General features: G+C 56.6%; 1 protein-coding gene across 1 annotated transcript in view; it reads right to left on the bottom strand.

The window, feature by feature from the left end:
• Nucleotides 1–4,432: 4,432 nt before the first annotated feature.
• GRIK5 (glutamate ionotropic receptor kainate type subunit 5) overlaps nt 4,433–14,018 on the bottom strand; it is a 60,959-nt gene continuing 51,373 nt past the window's right edge. The window contains exons 16-20 of the mRNA XM_061135790.1: nt 12,540–12,705; nt 11,773–11,998; nt 9,502–9,630; nt 9,277–9,398; nt 4,433–4,855 (exon numbers count right to left, since the gene is read on the bottom strand). Coding sequence (XP_060991773.1) covers nt 4,433–4,855; nt 9,277–9,398; nt 9,502–9,630; nt 11,773–11,998; nt 12,540–12,705 — 1,066 coding nt within the window. The remainder of the gene's footprint in view (nt 4,856–9,276; nt 9,399–9,501; nt 9,631–11,772; nt 11,999–12,539; nt 12,706–14,018) is intronic.

The following is a 14,018-nucleotide window of genomic DNA, read 5'->3' as shown; positions in this document are numbered from 1 at the left end:
GTGTGGGGTGTCGCCTCCAAGGAGGGGGCGCTGAGGGGGGAGAGCCCCGGAACCCCCCTCATTGTATGCCACCAAAGGGAGGGGGCGCTGTGGAAGGTGAACCTCGGGTGGGGGGAAGCCCCGTAAACCACTGCAATAAGGCAGGAAGGCCAGAGCACCCTTCTCTGCAATGAGGCAGGGGGAGCCCTGGAGACTGGGGTGCTGTTCAGGAGGGGTAGGTGGAGGGAATCCAAGAGGCGAGAAAGAGACCCCGCAATGAGCAGGGCCGCTGCAGAGGGGGGCGGGGCCCTGAGGCCCCCTCACCGTGTGACCACCCCCTACCCACTATGGCATGGCAGTTATCCAACGAAAGACAACTGCACAGGTACACAGGAGACTCATCACAGCCAGAGAATCCCACCAAGCATCGGACTCACACTTGACCGTCACCCAGAGAGCACAGATGCTGGGGACACCCACCAACACCACCCGCCACACACCACCAGTTTCACAATCACATTCCGTCACACACCAGCTTATCACCTCCCACACATCCTACAGTACCCCATCAAAACAAGCCCAGAGACTCACAAACACATAGCAAGGAAAACACACGTAACACACACACTGCACACCCCATCACACCACAACAGAATCACAGTCATAAAATGCCATGCAGAGGAACACACACCCTTAAAACACCACCTCACAGACACACACATCACATGCTCCATCATAGCTGGCCTTAAACCATCTCACACAGAGACCAGCAAACATATAATCTATCGGCCCATGAACCAGTACACATCCACACTCAGCACCGTCACACAGACACAGGCCTCACACTGCCCCAGACACCACTTGAACCTTTGTGGACTCTGCTGTGTAGTCACACAACATCACACACACTTCTCCCCAATATATCTGGGCATATGCAAAGACCCTCCATGCAAAACTTTCAAAGTATTGCTAATTGTGAATGACAGACAAAGGGTGCACACAGACTCATGCACGGCACAATAATTCACAGACACAGATCACGCAACACCATCCCACACGCCTCACACACTACACTCATCATGTATTGCAGTGCTGTCTTATACAGTTGTATTGTAGCTTCAGTGTAACACCCCCAATGCCCACACTCCCACGCTGTGCACTTCCCAGCTCGGTATATATTGATATACACACACACAGATGCACAGTTAGCACCCACACCCCAGGCCTGCCACAAAACACAACACCCCATCGGCCACCCACTGGAGCCTGAGGAGTTACAGCCTCCCACCCCCACCTCTCTGCTCTATGAGGAACACTCCCAGACTCTGGGGATGGCAGAAAGGGCAGAGAGCAGCCAAGAGCCTGTCTCTGTAGCTTTTTCAGAATGTGGGTATCCTTCCACCTATGGAAGTCAAGATGTGGGGGACAGGCAAGGGGCATGAAGGTTAAGGACCAGGTCACTGATATGTGTGAAAGGCTGAAGGCTGGAGTGAGACACAAAAAATGGGAGATTCAAAACCACAGAACCACAGGACAGGGAGACTGGGCCAAAGAGTAAATGGGGGCAGGAAGGTGGGTTCCTTCATTCCTCCAGCACCCAGAGCCTCAGCCCAATCCTGTACTCTGACCCGTCCCCATCCTTCCCTGCTGTCCTTTGTTGCCATAGTAACAGGGAGGCAGCATATGCAGCAAAGGAGGCTGGGCTTACAGAGCTGGCCTGTCTCCATGGAGACTGGGGGGGGGGGGGAGCCACATCTTCTAGCCCTGGTAGTTGGCCCCTCTGCGGAACTCTGTCCCCTTCCAGGAGGAGGATGGGAGGGAAGGAGGGAGGCTCTGTCAACATATTATCTTTTTCCTCTCCACCTTATCCTGCAGGGATGAGCCTGGACCATGGCAGAGAGATTGGGGGGATGGAGAAGCCTGGGGGGTTTCAGGATCCCAGGAGATTCTTGGCCTTCTCTCCTGCTCACCAGCTGGGCTGGGGGAGACTGCACCCCAGACAGGCTCATGTCCCTCCATGCACTCCCTCCTCAGTTTGGGGAGACTGATGACTGTGCATAGTGTTCCCAGCGTGAGGCTTTGCGGAAGTTGGGTGGGGGAGGAGGAAGATTTAAGAAGGTCACAGGGATGGATGGGGACAAGGGAACTCAGCAAGAGAGACGGAAGGAAAGACTAAGGGGATGAATGGACACAGAGTTCAGAACCAGAGAGATGCAAATAGGAAAGGAAAAACAGGAAGATGGACAAAGACAGACAGACTGGCAAAGACAGAAATGAGGAAACAGATGGAGGAGACAGATCAACTGCGTTACTTAGTGAAGATGAGAGCGACACAGGGACATAGAGAGCCAGGCAGACATGTTTGGCAAACTGTGGGAGACAGAGATAAAGACTGAAGAGACAGAGCAGAAATCCGGGTGGGGGAGACTCAGAAATGGGAGACCTGATGCTTGGTATTGGGACAGAGAATGGGAGAGACCAGAAATGTCTGCAGCCATATTCTATTCCCTTGACAGACTGACATTCCCGCTCAAGGGCAGAGACATTGATTTAGTCTCTAAGAGATGTGGAAACAAGAAACATCCTGAGACACAAGCTCGCCCCCACACCTGCCTCTGAAGGGCACACATATGGCAAGTGTCTGAGACACGGAAGAGGCCAGGTTGAGACAGGGTGCTGTGTGCCAGGCGGGGTCCCCCGGATGTGGCGTGCCCAAGCACTGCGAAGGCTGGCAGGTCCTGTGGGGGAGACAGGGCGATGCTGCGCGCCAGGCCGGTGCTGAACGGACAGCTCCCGAGCTCTGGGCCGCCTGCCCGAGGGGCGGGGCCCAGCCTCGCTCCTCTCCCTCGCTTGATCTCTAGCATTTCCACTGCTCGGGCCCCCTAACGTCTGCATCTAGTTTTCCAAGGCTTGTTTCTCACTCATCTCTGCTCCACTTCAGTCTCTGCCTCTCTCAGCCCCAACTCCCCCGGTCTCTTAACTTCTGTTTTCTCTTTCTACCCCTCCTCTCTCCCATTCTGTCCCACCTCTCTCCCACCTCATTATGGCTTGTCTCCCTGTGTCTTCCTCTTTGGCCTATTTCCCCATCCTTCTCTGCTCCCCTCCGTGATCTCGCCCCATCGCTACTCCATTTCTGTCTCTTCCCCATTCCTGTCCCATCTCTTTCTCTCCACCTCTCCATCTCTCCCTCTTCCACTCGGCCTCGTTTTGGCTCTGGCTGTGTGACCTTCACTCGTCCTTTCTCAGCGGCAGTTTCCACAGAAACCTCCAGCGGGGCGGGGGAGGGCGGGGACAGAAAGCAGACCCACCCCTTTCCCCGGCTCCACAGGCCCTTCGGCCTCCCGCCCCCCTACCTCCCCCTCCACTGGGATTTCTCACTTCCTCTCTTGGGGGCTGGGGAGTTAACGTTTTCAGCAGAAACACAGGATCAGGGTCACAGACAACTGAAGGTGGTCTCAGGGAGGTACACACATGCACATGATTACAAGGCCAGCAAATCACCCTGGCCCAGGCACACACCTGTCACTGTCCGGGCTAGCCGGGCCACCACCACACTGAACTGATCACTCGCCCTCCCCTCCCCCAGCCCCATCTGGTTTCTGTCATTCTATGTCTCCTTTTCCTGGTGTCTCCGCCTCTCCAGATCCCTGCATCTCTCCATCTGTCCCAGGGAGAGCTGCCTCCTTCTGTCCTGGGAGAAGGTCAGTGGAGAAGGGCCAGCTGCCCAGACCTGCGCTGACCTGCTGTCTGTGGGCAGGGCGGAGAATCGAGAGAGTGCAGGGGTGCCCATCCAGTCTGTGATTCTCAACAGTCTCCCTGGGGGGTGGGGAGGGGAAGCCCAACTCTTCGGTGCCCTCACTCCCCCAGGAAATGAGACCCGCGTATCCCCAGCTTTGGGGTTTTGTTCTTTTTTTTATTCCAACAGGGTCTGGGCTGTGGCAGGGGGGAGGGATGGGGGCCCAACTGACCCCCTCCCTGTGGGGGTCTCATAGAAATTCGGAGGTTTCTCCCCAAAAAAGAGAAAGAGAAGAGTCGAGGGGCGCCAGGGGACACCCATCTGCCAGAGGCTTCCCACTTCTCCAGAAGTAGGGAGGGCTGCGTCAAGTCTTGGGGAGCCTGAGCAGTCCCAGGATGGGGTTCTCCCCGCGGACTGCTTTCCGCTTCTGGGAACGACCCCTGCAGTCCCGGGCCCCGGAGTCCTCGGTCCCCGCGCTCCTCTTTGTCCGCAGTCGGGGGCGGCGTGCGGGAGTCCGCGGCTCCCTCCGGCGAGTCCAGTAGGGGGCGCAGGAGGGCTCTGGAACCGAGCCTCGGACTTCACCGGCAACCCAAGGCAAAATCGCGGCGTCCGGCGCCCGGCGGGCGCAAGTCCCGTCCCTCGCCCACTGGGGAAGCGAGGGCGACCGGGGCCTGGGGCGGGCCCAGCCCCTGCGTCAGTCCGGGCGCCCGCCCGTGGTCACTCGTGCTCGGCCAGCTCGCGGGGACCGGCGGGGCCGGGCCGGGGCCGGGGCGGGCTGGTGGCTTCGGCGGGGGCGACCAGGCCACGCGGGGGCGCGCCGGCCCCGGACGCCCGCAGCGCCTGGATGCGCCGGCACTCCTGGCAGACGCGCACGTGGGTGCAGGGCGTGGGGGCGGCGGGCCGAGCCCCGCCTGGCGGCCCCGGATCGTCCAGGAGGCGCTGGGGGCCCCCGTGCGCGCTGCCCGCATCCGCGCCAGCTGAGTAGAGCTTGCCGTTGCTAAGGCGCATCTCGCGGACGGCGCGCAGCGACAGCAGGGCCCGGCTGGGGCCGCCGGGCCGCCGGCGCCGGCGGGAACGCGACGTCTTGCGGCAGGACACCGCGTGCCGCAGCTCCTGCAGCATCTCCTGGCACACCGACACCTGGGGGCGGCGCGGGGCGGCGGTCACGGTCTGCGCCCTCCTTGCGGCCGCGCCTCCTCCCTCTCCACCCCTCTGGTCCTCTAGGCAACGCTCTTCACATCCTCCTGCTCTCCCCGCCCCACCGCTGTGTTCACCTCTTTCTCTTTCCCACCTGCGCTCTCATCGTCTCCCTTCCTTCCATCCTCTCCTCACTCCCTAGTCTCTTCCCTCGCAGGTCCCTTCTCTCCCCGTGCTCTTCCTTCTTCTCACCTCTCAACTCCTGTCTGTCCTCCACTTCTCTCTCCCTTCTCCCTTATTCTCTGGATTTCTTCTTAAATCGGCCCTTCACCTCCGAGCCATGCTCCTCTCTTCCCCTCTCTCGCCTCTTGTCTTTTCATTCCAGAGTTTCTGACTGCATCTATTCCTTCCCTCCTACTTGTTCTCCATCCTCTGTCACTGATTCCTCTGCGCGGTGCTGACCGCCTACTGGTGGCTTAGATGCTAAAGAATCTGCCTGCATAGCAGGAGACCCAGGTTTGATCCCTGGGTGAGGAAGATCCCCTGGAGAAGGGAGTGGCTACTTACTCCAGTATTCTTGGCTGGAAAACCCCATGGACAGAGGAGCCTGGAGAGCTACAGCCCATGGGGTCACAAAGAGTTGGACACAACTGAGTGACTAACACTTTCACAACATACTGGCAGACCACCTACAGTGTCCCAGGCACTGTCTGGGAGCATTAGGGCCACAGCAGAGAACAGATGGAAGCCCCTGCCCTCCTGGAGGTTATATTCCAGCACGCAGAGACAAAATGTAAAGACATAGTATGTTCGATGGTGATGAGTGCTTTGGATAAAAATTAAATTTGGAAAAGAGATGGAGGTGTGGGTGGGGAGCAAGGTTGAATGTTGAGATGAGACCTTAGGGGAGATTCGTTGAGAAGAGGACCTGCAAGTAGACAAAGGCAGGGCAGGGATGAGCTGCATGGGACCTGGTAGGAGGGAGGGCAGACATTTCAGCTGGATACAGGTGCGGAGGTTCTGGAAGAACCTGGAGCAGGTCAGGGTGGCCAGGGCAGGGCAGCAAGGGGGCATGGGAGGAGAGGAGGTCAGAGGAGCCACGGGGGCTGGCTTGTTTAAGGCCCAGAGTTCACGGTAAGCATTTGGCTTTCACTCTGAGTCAGATGAGCCGACTCACTGGAAAAGACCCTGATGCTGGGGAAGATTGAAGGCAGGAGAAGGGGATGACAGAGGACGAGATGGTTGGATGGCATCACCGACTCAATGGACATGAGTTTGAGCAAGCTCCAGGAGATGGTGAAGGACAGGCAAACCTGGCGTGCTGCAGTCCATGGGGTCGCAAAGAGTCGGACACGACTGAGCGACTGAACAACAACAGAACAACTGAGTCAGAAGAGTTTTAGATATAGGACCGCTGTGCCTTCACCGGATCACTCTGGAGTTGTGCTGAGAAGACTGTAGGAAGGCCAAGGGCAAGAGCAGGGAGCCCCCTAGGGAACCACTCTGATCACCAGGCAAGAGATGGCAGTGACTGGAACGGTGTTGTGGCGGCCAAGCAGGTGAGAAGAGTTTGAATTCTGGGTGTGTTTCAAAGGTGGAGCCAACAGGTTTTGCTGAGATCAGGAAGAGGGCGTGAGAAAGAGGGAGGGGAACGACGGCCTTGCCTAATGGGCGGGCAGGAGCTCCGTGTTGGCCACGTGATGTCACGCACCGCCTGGTGGACAGCCAGGCGGAGAACAGGGAGCTGAATTTACAAACTGTGGGTTCAGGGCGAGGTCCCTGGAAAGGATACACACCTGGGGGCTATGGTAGTCAGCCTCCAAGATCCTGCCCCGGGATGCTCACACCCTTGTGTAATCCCCTTTGCCTTTGTAGGAGGGTCCCTGTGTGATCCACAGAATAAGGCTAGGTCGGCTGACATTTCGGCTCTCTCTTGGATCCCTCGCTCTGGGGCAAGTCGGCTGCCACGGCCTGAGGACACTCAAGCAGCCCTATGGAGAAGTCGCTGAGTAAGAACTGAGGCCTCCTGCCCGTGGCCATGTGAATGAGTGTATTTTTATTCTATCTCAGGATGTTTTGACTTCTTAAATATCTTGCTAGCCAGGGAGAGACCGCCCTCCCAGAGCTAGCTGATTCTTAGGGACAGCAAAGGGTTGGAAACCTGCCTTTCATACGAAAACCCAACCAGTTCTGAATCTATACTCCCCTTTTATCTGACTCACACACCAAACCCTAAAACAACCCAGGGCAGGTACCAGACGAGTAGAGACCACCCCTCTAGCCCAGAACCTGCTAACAGCGTTCACGTGGCCGAGTACTAAGCCGTTTCCCCACTTGTCTTGCCTTTCCCAATAAAGCCTCTGCTCTAGGTTTCTCTCTCCCTTCTGCTTCCTGATCAAAGCTGATGCTTTCCTTGTGGCCCTAGCGGCGTTGGTGGTCGGGGGGCGGCGGCAATCTGTTAGGTGATATAAGTAATAAATTCTTCTTTCCCTGGCACTGGCTTCTCCGTGTCATCACCCAGTCACTCCCATAAATTAAAACCCCAAGTACATTGTGAGACAGGGAGCCATCCTAGAAGTAGATCCTCTAGCCCCAGTGGGGCCTCTGTGTGTGTGCGTGCTAAGTCACTTCAGTCGTGTCCAACTCTGTGCGACCCTATGGACTGTAGCCGCCAGGCTTCTCTGTCCATGGGATTCTCCAGGCAAGAATACTGGAGTGGGTTGCCATGCCGCCTCCTCCAGGGGATCTTCCTGACCCAGGAATCGAACCCGCATCTCTTATGTATCCTGGATTGGCAGGCAGGTTCTTTACCACTAGCGCCACCTGGGAAGCCCCCAGACAAGAGCAACTCCCCATGACGTCATGCACGTGACCTCAGCAGAGACACTGAGCTGCCAGGACCACCCAGCTGAGCCGCTCCCAGATTCCTGACCTGTGGAAACTGTGAACTGGTATCAGTTTGCTGTTGGAAGTTGCTAAAATGGGGGATAGCTTGTTACGTGGCAAAAGATGAATAATGCAGGAGTCATCAGCATACAGTCTTGCAAACCATTTGGCTGGAAGAGATCACCGAGGGAGGGGAGGAAGAGAAGAGAAGTCCAAGACCCGAGCCCTAGGGCCCCCCAAGGAGAATGTCAGAGAGGTAGGAGGAAGATGACAGGAGCAGGGACCAGAGAGGGCTGAGGAGATGGTGACCAGCTGTGTGGGAGCCCAGGGCTACCTCACCGTGATGAGGCTGGAGACTCAGGCACTGGATTTCAGATGTGAAGGTCACGGATGGCGAGACTGGCTTCGGCAGAGGGGCGGGGACAGAAGGTGGATGGGAGTGTGTCCAAGAATGAATGGAAGGACAGAAACTGGAAACACCCTGTCGAGGCTACCACAGAAGGGAAGAAACGGGCTGGTGACCAGGAGGGAAATCGGGGTGGAGAGAGAGGATTCCTTGAAGATGGGAGAAAGGATAGTGTATCTGTCTGCCACCCGGCTTGATCTGATAGAGAGATGAAAACTGATGATGCTGGAGGGAAGGAGAGAAGGCTGAGGAATGTCCTTGGGAAGGCGAGAGGGGAGGAGGGAACCAGGCACAGGTGGAGGGAGTGTTAGCGAGGAGAAGCGTGGACGCTCATTTGGAATAACTAACAGGGCGCGTGGGGAAGGCAGGCGGGTGGCGGCATGTGGAGGTGAGGGCTGGCAGGCTCTCGGACTCCTCTGCTTTTCTCAGGCGAGCAGAAGCAAGGTCAAGGGCTCACAGCGAGGAGGGGGAGGAGGGGCTGGAGGCTGGCAGAAGGCGGGGAAGGTGGGAATCTCAGAGGAGCAGCGAGGGGGCGGGCAGCGGGGTTAGCGGTGGAGTGTGGGTGGGCAGCCCGCGCACACAGGGCGTGAGAGCGGCCAGCACGCCTGCTTCCTTGCTGCCGCATACAGCTGCATTCTCCTTGCCCCGTTGTCTCTCCTGCTATTTCTTCCTTATCTACCACCTCGTTCTCTCCCGGGAGCCTTCTCTCTGTGCCCCTCCTCAATCCCTTCCCCGCATCCTCACGGCTGCCTGCGCCCTCTTCCCCCTGTATCCTTCCTCATGCCCGTGGACCCTCTCTCTCGTCTTCCTTCTGCCCTCGCCTCTTTTTTTTTTTTTTTTTTTTTAATTGGCTGCACTGCAGCTTGTGGGATCTTAGTTCCCTGACCAGGGATTGAACTGGGACCCTCTGCCTTGAGAACACCAGTCCTAACCACTGGACCACCAGCGAAGTCCCTGCTCTCACCTCTTTCTGGAGCTCCAGGACCCCTGGAAGGCCGTCTCTCCCCTCCCTGGCTCCCACCCCTTCCCCCGCATTCCTCCAGGAATGGCTCCCAATGCCACAGTCTTCACGACCCCCCCGCCACCCCCAGGGTCCCGCTTCTCCCCGCACACCCTTCCTCAGCCTCCTTACCTCTTCCGACTCTGCCGACCTCCTCGTGGACCATATGAACTCCATGACCGCCACGAAGACAGCAATGATGAGGCCACAGATGAGCACGACAAAAATGCCCCCGATGTTCTCCATGCCCAAGCCTGGGGGTGGAGGGGGAGAGCCAGGGGTCGGGCCTTGTGGGCCAGGGAGGAGGGGACCAGTGAGGGGCCTTTGGGAAGGGCAGGGCATGCGGGGGCGGCTGACCTTTGGCTCGGTGGTCCTCCTCCTTGGGGCAGCGGCCCCCCTCCCACCACTTGCGCTTCAGGATCTCCAGCCGGTTGTTCTCCTGAAGCTGAAGGATGGCCAGCGTGATCTCATCCCGGAACGGGGAGCCTGGACCGGGCACACGGCGGGGGCGGTCATCAGGACCCTGGAGCCCTGCCCCTCCAAGGCCCAGCTCCTCTCCTCCCGGCTCTGCTGTGCGCCCAGCATCTTCCCTGTCCACCCTCTATCTGACTACTGCTCACCGCCTCCCCTTAACCACCCCTGGGCCAAGCCCCCGACTTGTCACATTTGTCACCATTTCCCCCTCCTTGGACAGCAAGGAGATCAAACCAGTCAATCCTAAAGGAAATCAACCCTGAATATTCATTGGAAGGACTGATGCTGAAGCTGAGGCTCCAATACTTTGGCCACCTGATGGGAAGAGTCGGCTCACTGGAAAAGACCCTGATGCTGAGGAAGACTGAGGGCAGGAGGAGAAGGGGGCGACAGAGGATGAGATGGTTGGATGGCATCATCCACTCAATGGACATGAGTTTGAGCAGACTCTGGGAGACAGTGAAGGACAGTGAAGCCTGGCGTGCTGCAGTCATGGGATTGCAGAGAGTCAGACACAACTGGGAGACTGAACACCACCACTCCCCTCCTTGTGGCCCCCACCCTTACTCCCCACTGCACTGAAGCTCTTCTCAACACAGCAGCCAGAGAGACAATTTCAGAAACACAGTCATAGATCACACCTCTCTGGTGCTTAAAACTCTCCAATGACTTCTGTTTGCAGCTAGAAAAAAAAAATGTTCACAGGTTCAACAAGATCCTGCATTCACTGGTCCTGCCACCTGGGGCTCTCTTAGGACCTTTGCTTCTGCCTGGAATGTTCCTTCACTCAAAGTGCAGCTCACATGGTGCCTCAGAAGGGTCTTCTCTAACTCTAGTTAAAATGCCAGGGAATTCCCCAGCAGTCCAGTGGTTAGGATGCTGTGCTTTCACTACGGGGGGCCTGGGTTCAGTCCCTGGTTGGTGAACTAAGAAATGGCAAGCCAAGTGGTGCAGCCAAATTAAAAAAAAAAAAAAATGACAACAAGAACCCCACTCCCCATCCATCTCTTCCCCTAATTTACTTCAGAGCAGTTGTGACCACATGACATCACCATATAAGGCTATGTGTTAACTGAGTGCCATTTTTTGCCCCAGTAGACAGCTCAGGTGGGGGCTGAGCAGCTAGCTCCCTGCTGTGGCCTCTGAGTACCCAGCACAGTCCTAGCACACAGTAGGGCATCAGACCTGCCACATGAGTGGGTCCCCAGCCACACCTCTCCTCTGACTGGCCCCAAACCTCGGCCACCTCTTTCCTCCCTGCCCTCAGATCCTTCCCTTAAACCATCCTTGGGTCCCACCCACATCCTACCCTCTACTGATTATGATAATTCTTTTTAAAAAAATATTTCTTCTGTGGACCATTTGTAAGGTCTGTATTGAATTTGTTACAATATTGCTTCTGTTTTATGTTTTGGTTTTTTGACTGTAAGGCATCTTAGCTTCCCAACCAGGGATCAAACCTGCGCCCCGCATTGGAAGGTGAAGTATTAACCAGTTGTAATCCAGGTTGGTGTGACTCCAGATCCTGTCTCTCAGAGCACCAGGTGCCAAGGTTTCCCCGATAACATCACTGACCTTACTGCAAAGCTGCTAAGATTTGGGCTCGTTTGTTATGTAGTCACAGGTAAGTAATGCAGCAATCATCAGAATATAGGTAGGCTTAAAGCCAAAATTGGGTGACCCAACCGGTGGTGAGTTTCCAGCACCAGCCCTGGAAAAACACGTCCAGGTCTCCCTGGCAGATCCATCCATCATTCTTCCTCCCTCCCTCTCTCCCTCCCTTCCACCCATACAACAACATCCACTGTTATTTCCAGAGCACCTGCGCTGAGCCAGGCTGTGGGTTTGGTGCAGAGAATGCAAAGTCAGTGAAACCACAGCCTCCCCCTGGAGGGGCCCTGGGGCCAACGGGAGAAGGTGGTGAGCCTCACAGGGTTCTCCCTGCCACCCTGCAGGGCTGGAGTGGATGGCTCCGCGGCCTGTTTATCCAGGTGTAGGGTGCAGAGACTCAGGAAGGTGGCGACACCTGCCCAAGGCCACACAGGCAGGAGCCTACACACAGCACACCCAGCCTGCTCAGGGAGGGTCTGGCCCACCCCATGGCCTGCTCACACGGCTTGGTTCCGGCTGCCCGGGGCCCCAGGGCCGCCATACCCAGCGGCATGCCGATGCCGTAGCCCTTGGTGTCGAGGAGGCCCCCGATCTGGGTGAGGTTGCAGTTGAGGCGCCGGTGGTACTCGTTCATGGTGGACTCGAGCAGGAAGGCGTAGCGGGAGTTGAGGACACGGGCGATGCCCTCCTCTGTGCTCTTGACAAACACGCTGGGCTGCTTCGACTGCATGTAGTTCCACATCCGCTGGTACGTCTGGTACCGTGAATTCTGCGCAGAGGGAGCACAGAGGAGGGGAGGAGGACGGGTGAGGGTCCTCCCACTCCTGCCTTTCCCCCTGAGCCTGATCCTCTGCCCTCCAGGAGGTCTCCCTCAAGCTGAGAGAGCGAGGAGATCAGAGGAAGACAGAGCCAAGGACAGAGAGAGACAAGACAGACAGACCGCTCAAGGCCATCCCCACACCCACCAGCCCAGCAAGGAACCTGAGGACCAAAGGCATGGGAAGGAGGGGGCATGGCCTGTTTTCTAACCCTCTTTCTCTCTCCCACCCTTGGGTCTTGGTGCGTCTTGACGCCCAGCCTGTCTTCCCAGTGTTCCCAGGGTATATCCAGAGAAGCTGGGAGCAGAGGCTGCACCCCCATTATCTCGCCAGGGCCCAGCTGGCTTCAGAGAGACCTCCATCCAGGCCACACAGGACAGCGCTCCTCCTCCAGGCCCTGCGGGGACCTTCTGAGGAATGCCCTCCCCTGCCCTGAGCCGCTGTGCGTGGCGGTGACCCCGACACCGAGCCAGGGTGGCCCCGGGGGCCCACCTGAAAGAAGGTCATGGTGGAGCCGGCGTGGATGGTGCCGTACTCGATGTTGGTCTGGTCCGCCAGGTCGTCGGCCGACTCCACGGGCACCTCCATGCGCTGCACGGTGAGGAAGGCGGCCAGGTTGGCCGTGTAGGAGGAGATGATGATCAAGGTGAAGGCCCACCTGAGGGGTGGGAGGGGTGAGCTGTGGGCTGGCGCCACCCCTGCCACCTTGCCCCCGCGACTGTGCACCCCACTGGCGGCGCCCCCGTTCAGCGACCCCAGAATCTAGAAGGCTGACTGCTGACTGGGGTCACAGAATCCCATGGACAGAGGAGCCTGGCGGGCTACCGTCCATGGCGTCACAAAGAGTTGGGAGGGGCTGGGATCATAGAATCTGGAGCGAGATCCCTGGGTTTACATTTTTTAAAAGATTTTTATTTATTTACTTGGCTGTGCCAGGTCTTAGTGGAGCATGTGGGATCTAGTTCTCTGAGCAGGGATTGAACAAGGGTCCCCTGCATTGGGAGGGCAGAGTTGAAACCATTGGCCCACCAGGGAAGTCCCTTCTCTGGGTTTAAGTATTACTTCCACGGACTTCCTGGTAGCTCAGACAGTAAAGAATCCATCTGCAATGCAGAAGACCCGGATTTAATCCCTGGGTCGGAAAGATCCCCTGGAGAAGGAAACGGCTACCTACTCCAGTATTCTTTCCTAGAGAATCCCATGGACAGAGGAGCCTGGCGGGCTACAGTCCATGGCGTCACAAAAAGTTGGACACAACTGAGCGACTAACACTTTCTTTCCAGAGACTTCTGCTCCCAGAAACACAAGAGAATAAGATGGTCTGGAAATACCCTCTGTGAACTATTAATAGAAAACTGGACAGGGTATAGGAAATGACCTTAGACAAAGGACCATAGGCATCACAGCACCAGGATCCCCTGAGGAAAGAATAATGAAGTAAGACTTGCTTGCCATTACCCAGCTGGACTTAATTTATAGACGGCCGTGCCAGGAAGGAAAACCCAGAGTCTGGCAAACTCACTGAGCTGTAGAGATGGAGATCAGAGATCAAGAAGGCCAAGATGGCTGGCATTCATGAGACAGAATGCCCAAGAGGAAGAAGCAGAATGCTCAGAGTTCTAGTAATCTGCGTAGCTTTCTCTTTTGAATCTTTGGCTGAATGTCAGTCTGTGTATGCACTGGATAAAACTCCAAGGGGTCAGATAAGGATGACTTTCAAAGGGAGAACAATTTCCAGGGCTCATAGAGGGATAGGAATCTTTTGAGCTCCTAACCAGAGTAGAGAGATTTCTTTGAATGCATAAGACATTCAATAGAGATCCAAAAGGATAACACATTAGAATTAGAGTTAAGTTAGCCCAAGAATATGTTATGCTAGACCTACCATAAAAGAGCTTAAAAACAGGCCTGGAAAGGCTCAAAAGAATCCACAAGTAACTGTCTTGCAGGAAAAAAAAAACAACAAACCCC

This window comes from Dama dama, chromosome 4 (assembly GCF_033118175.1).
Source record: "Dama dama isolate Ldn47 chromosome 4, ASM3311817v1, whole genome shotgun sequence".
NCBI classification, from domain to species: domain Eukaryota; kingdom Metazoa; phylum Chordata; class Mammalia; order Artiodactyla; family Cervidae; genus Dama; species Dama dama.
Note: the sequence above shows the minus strand (reverse complement) of the source record. Positions and strands in the feature narration are given on the sequence as shown.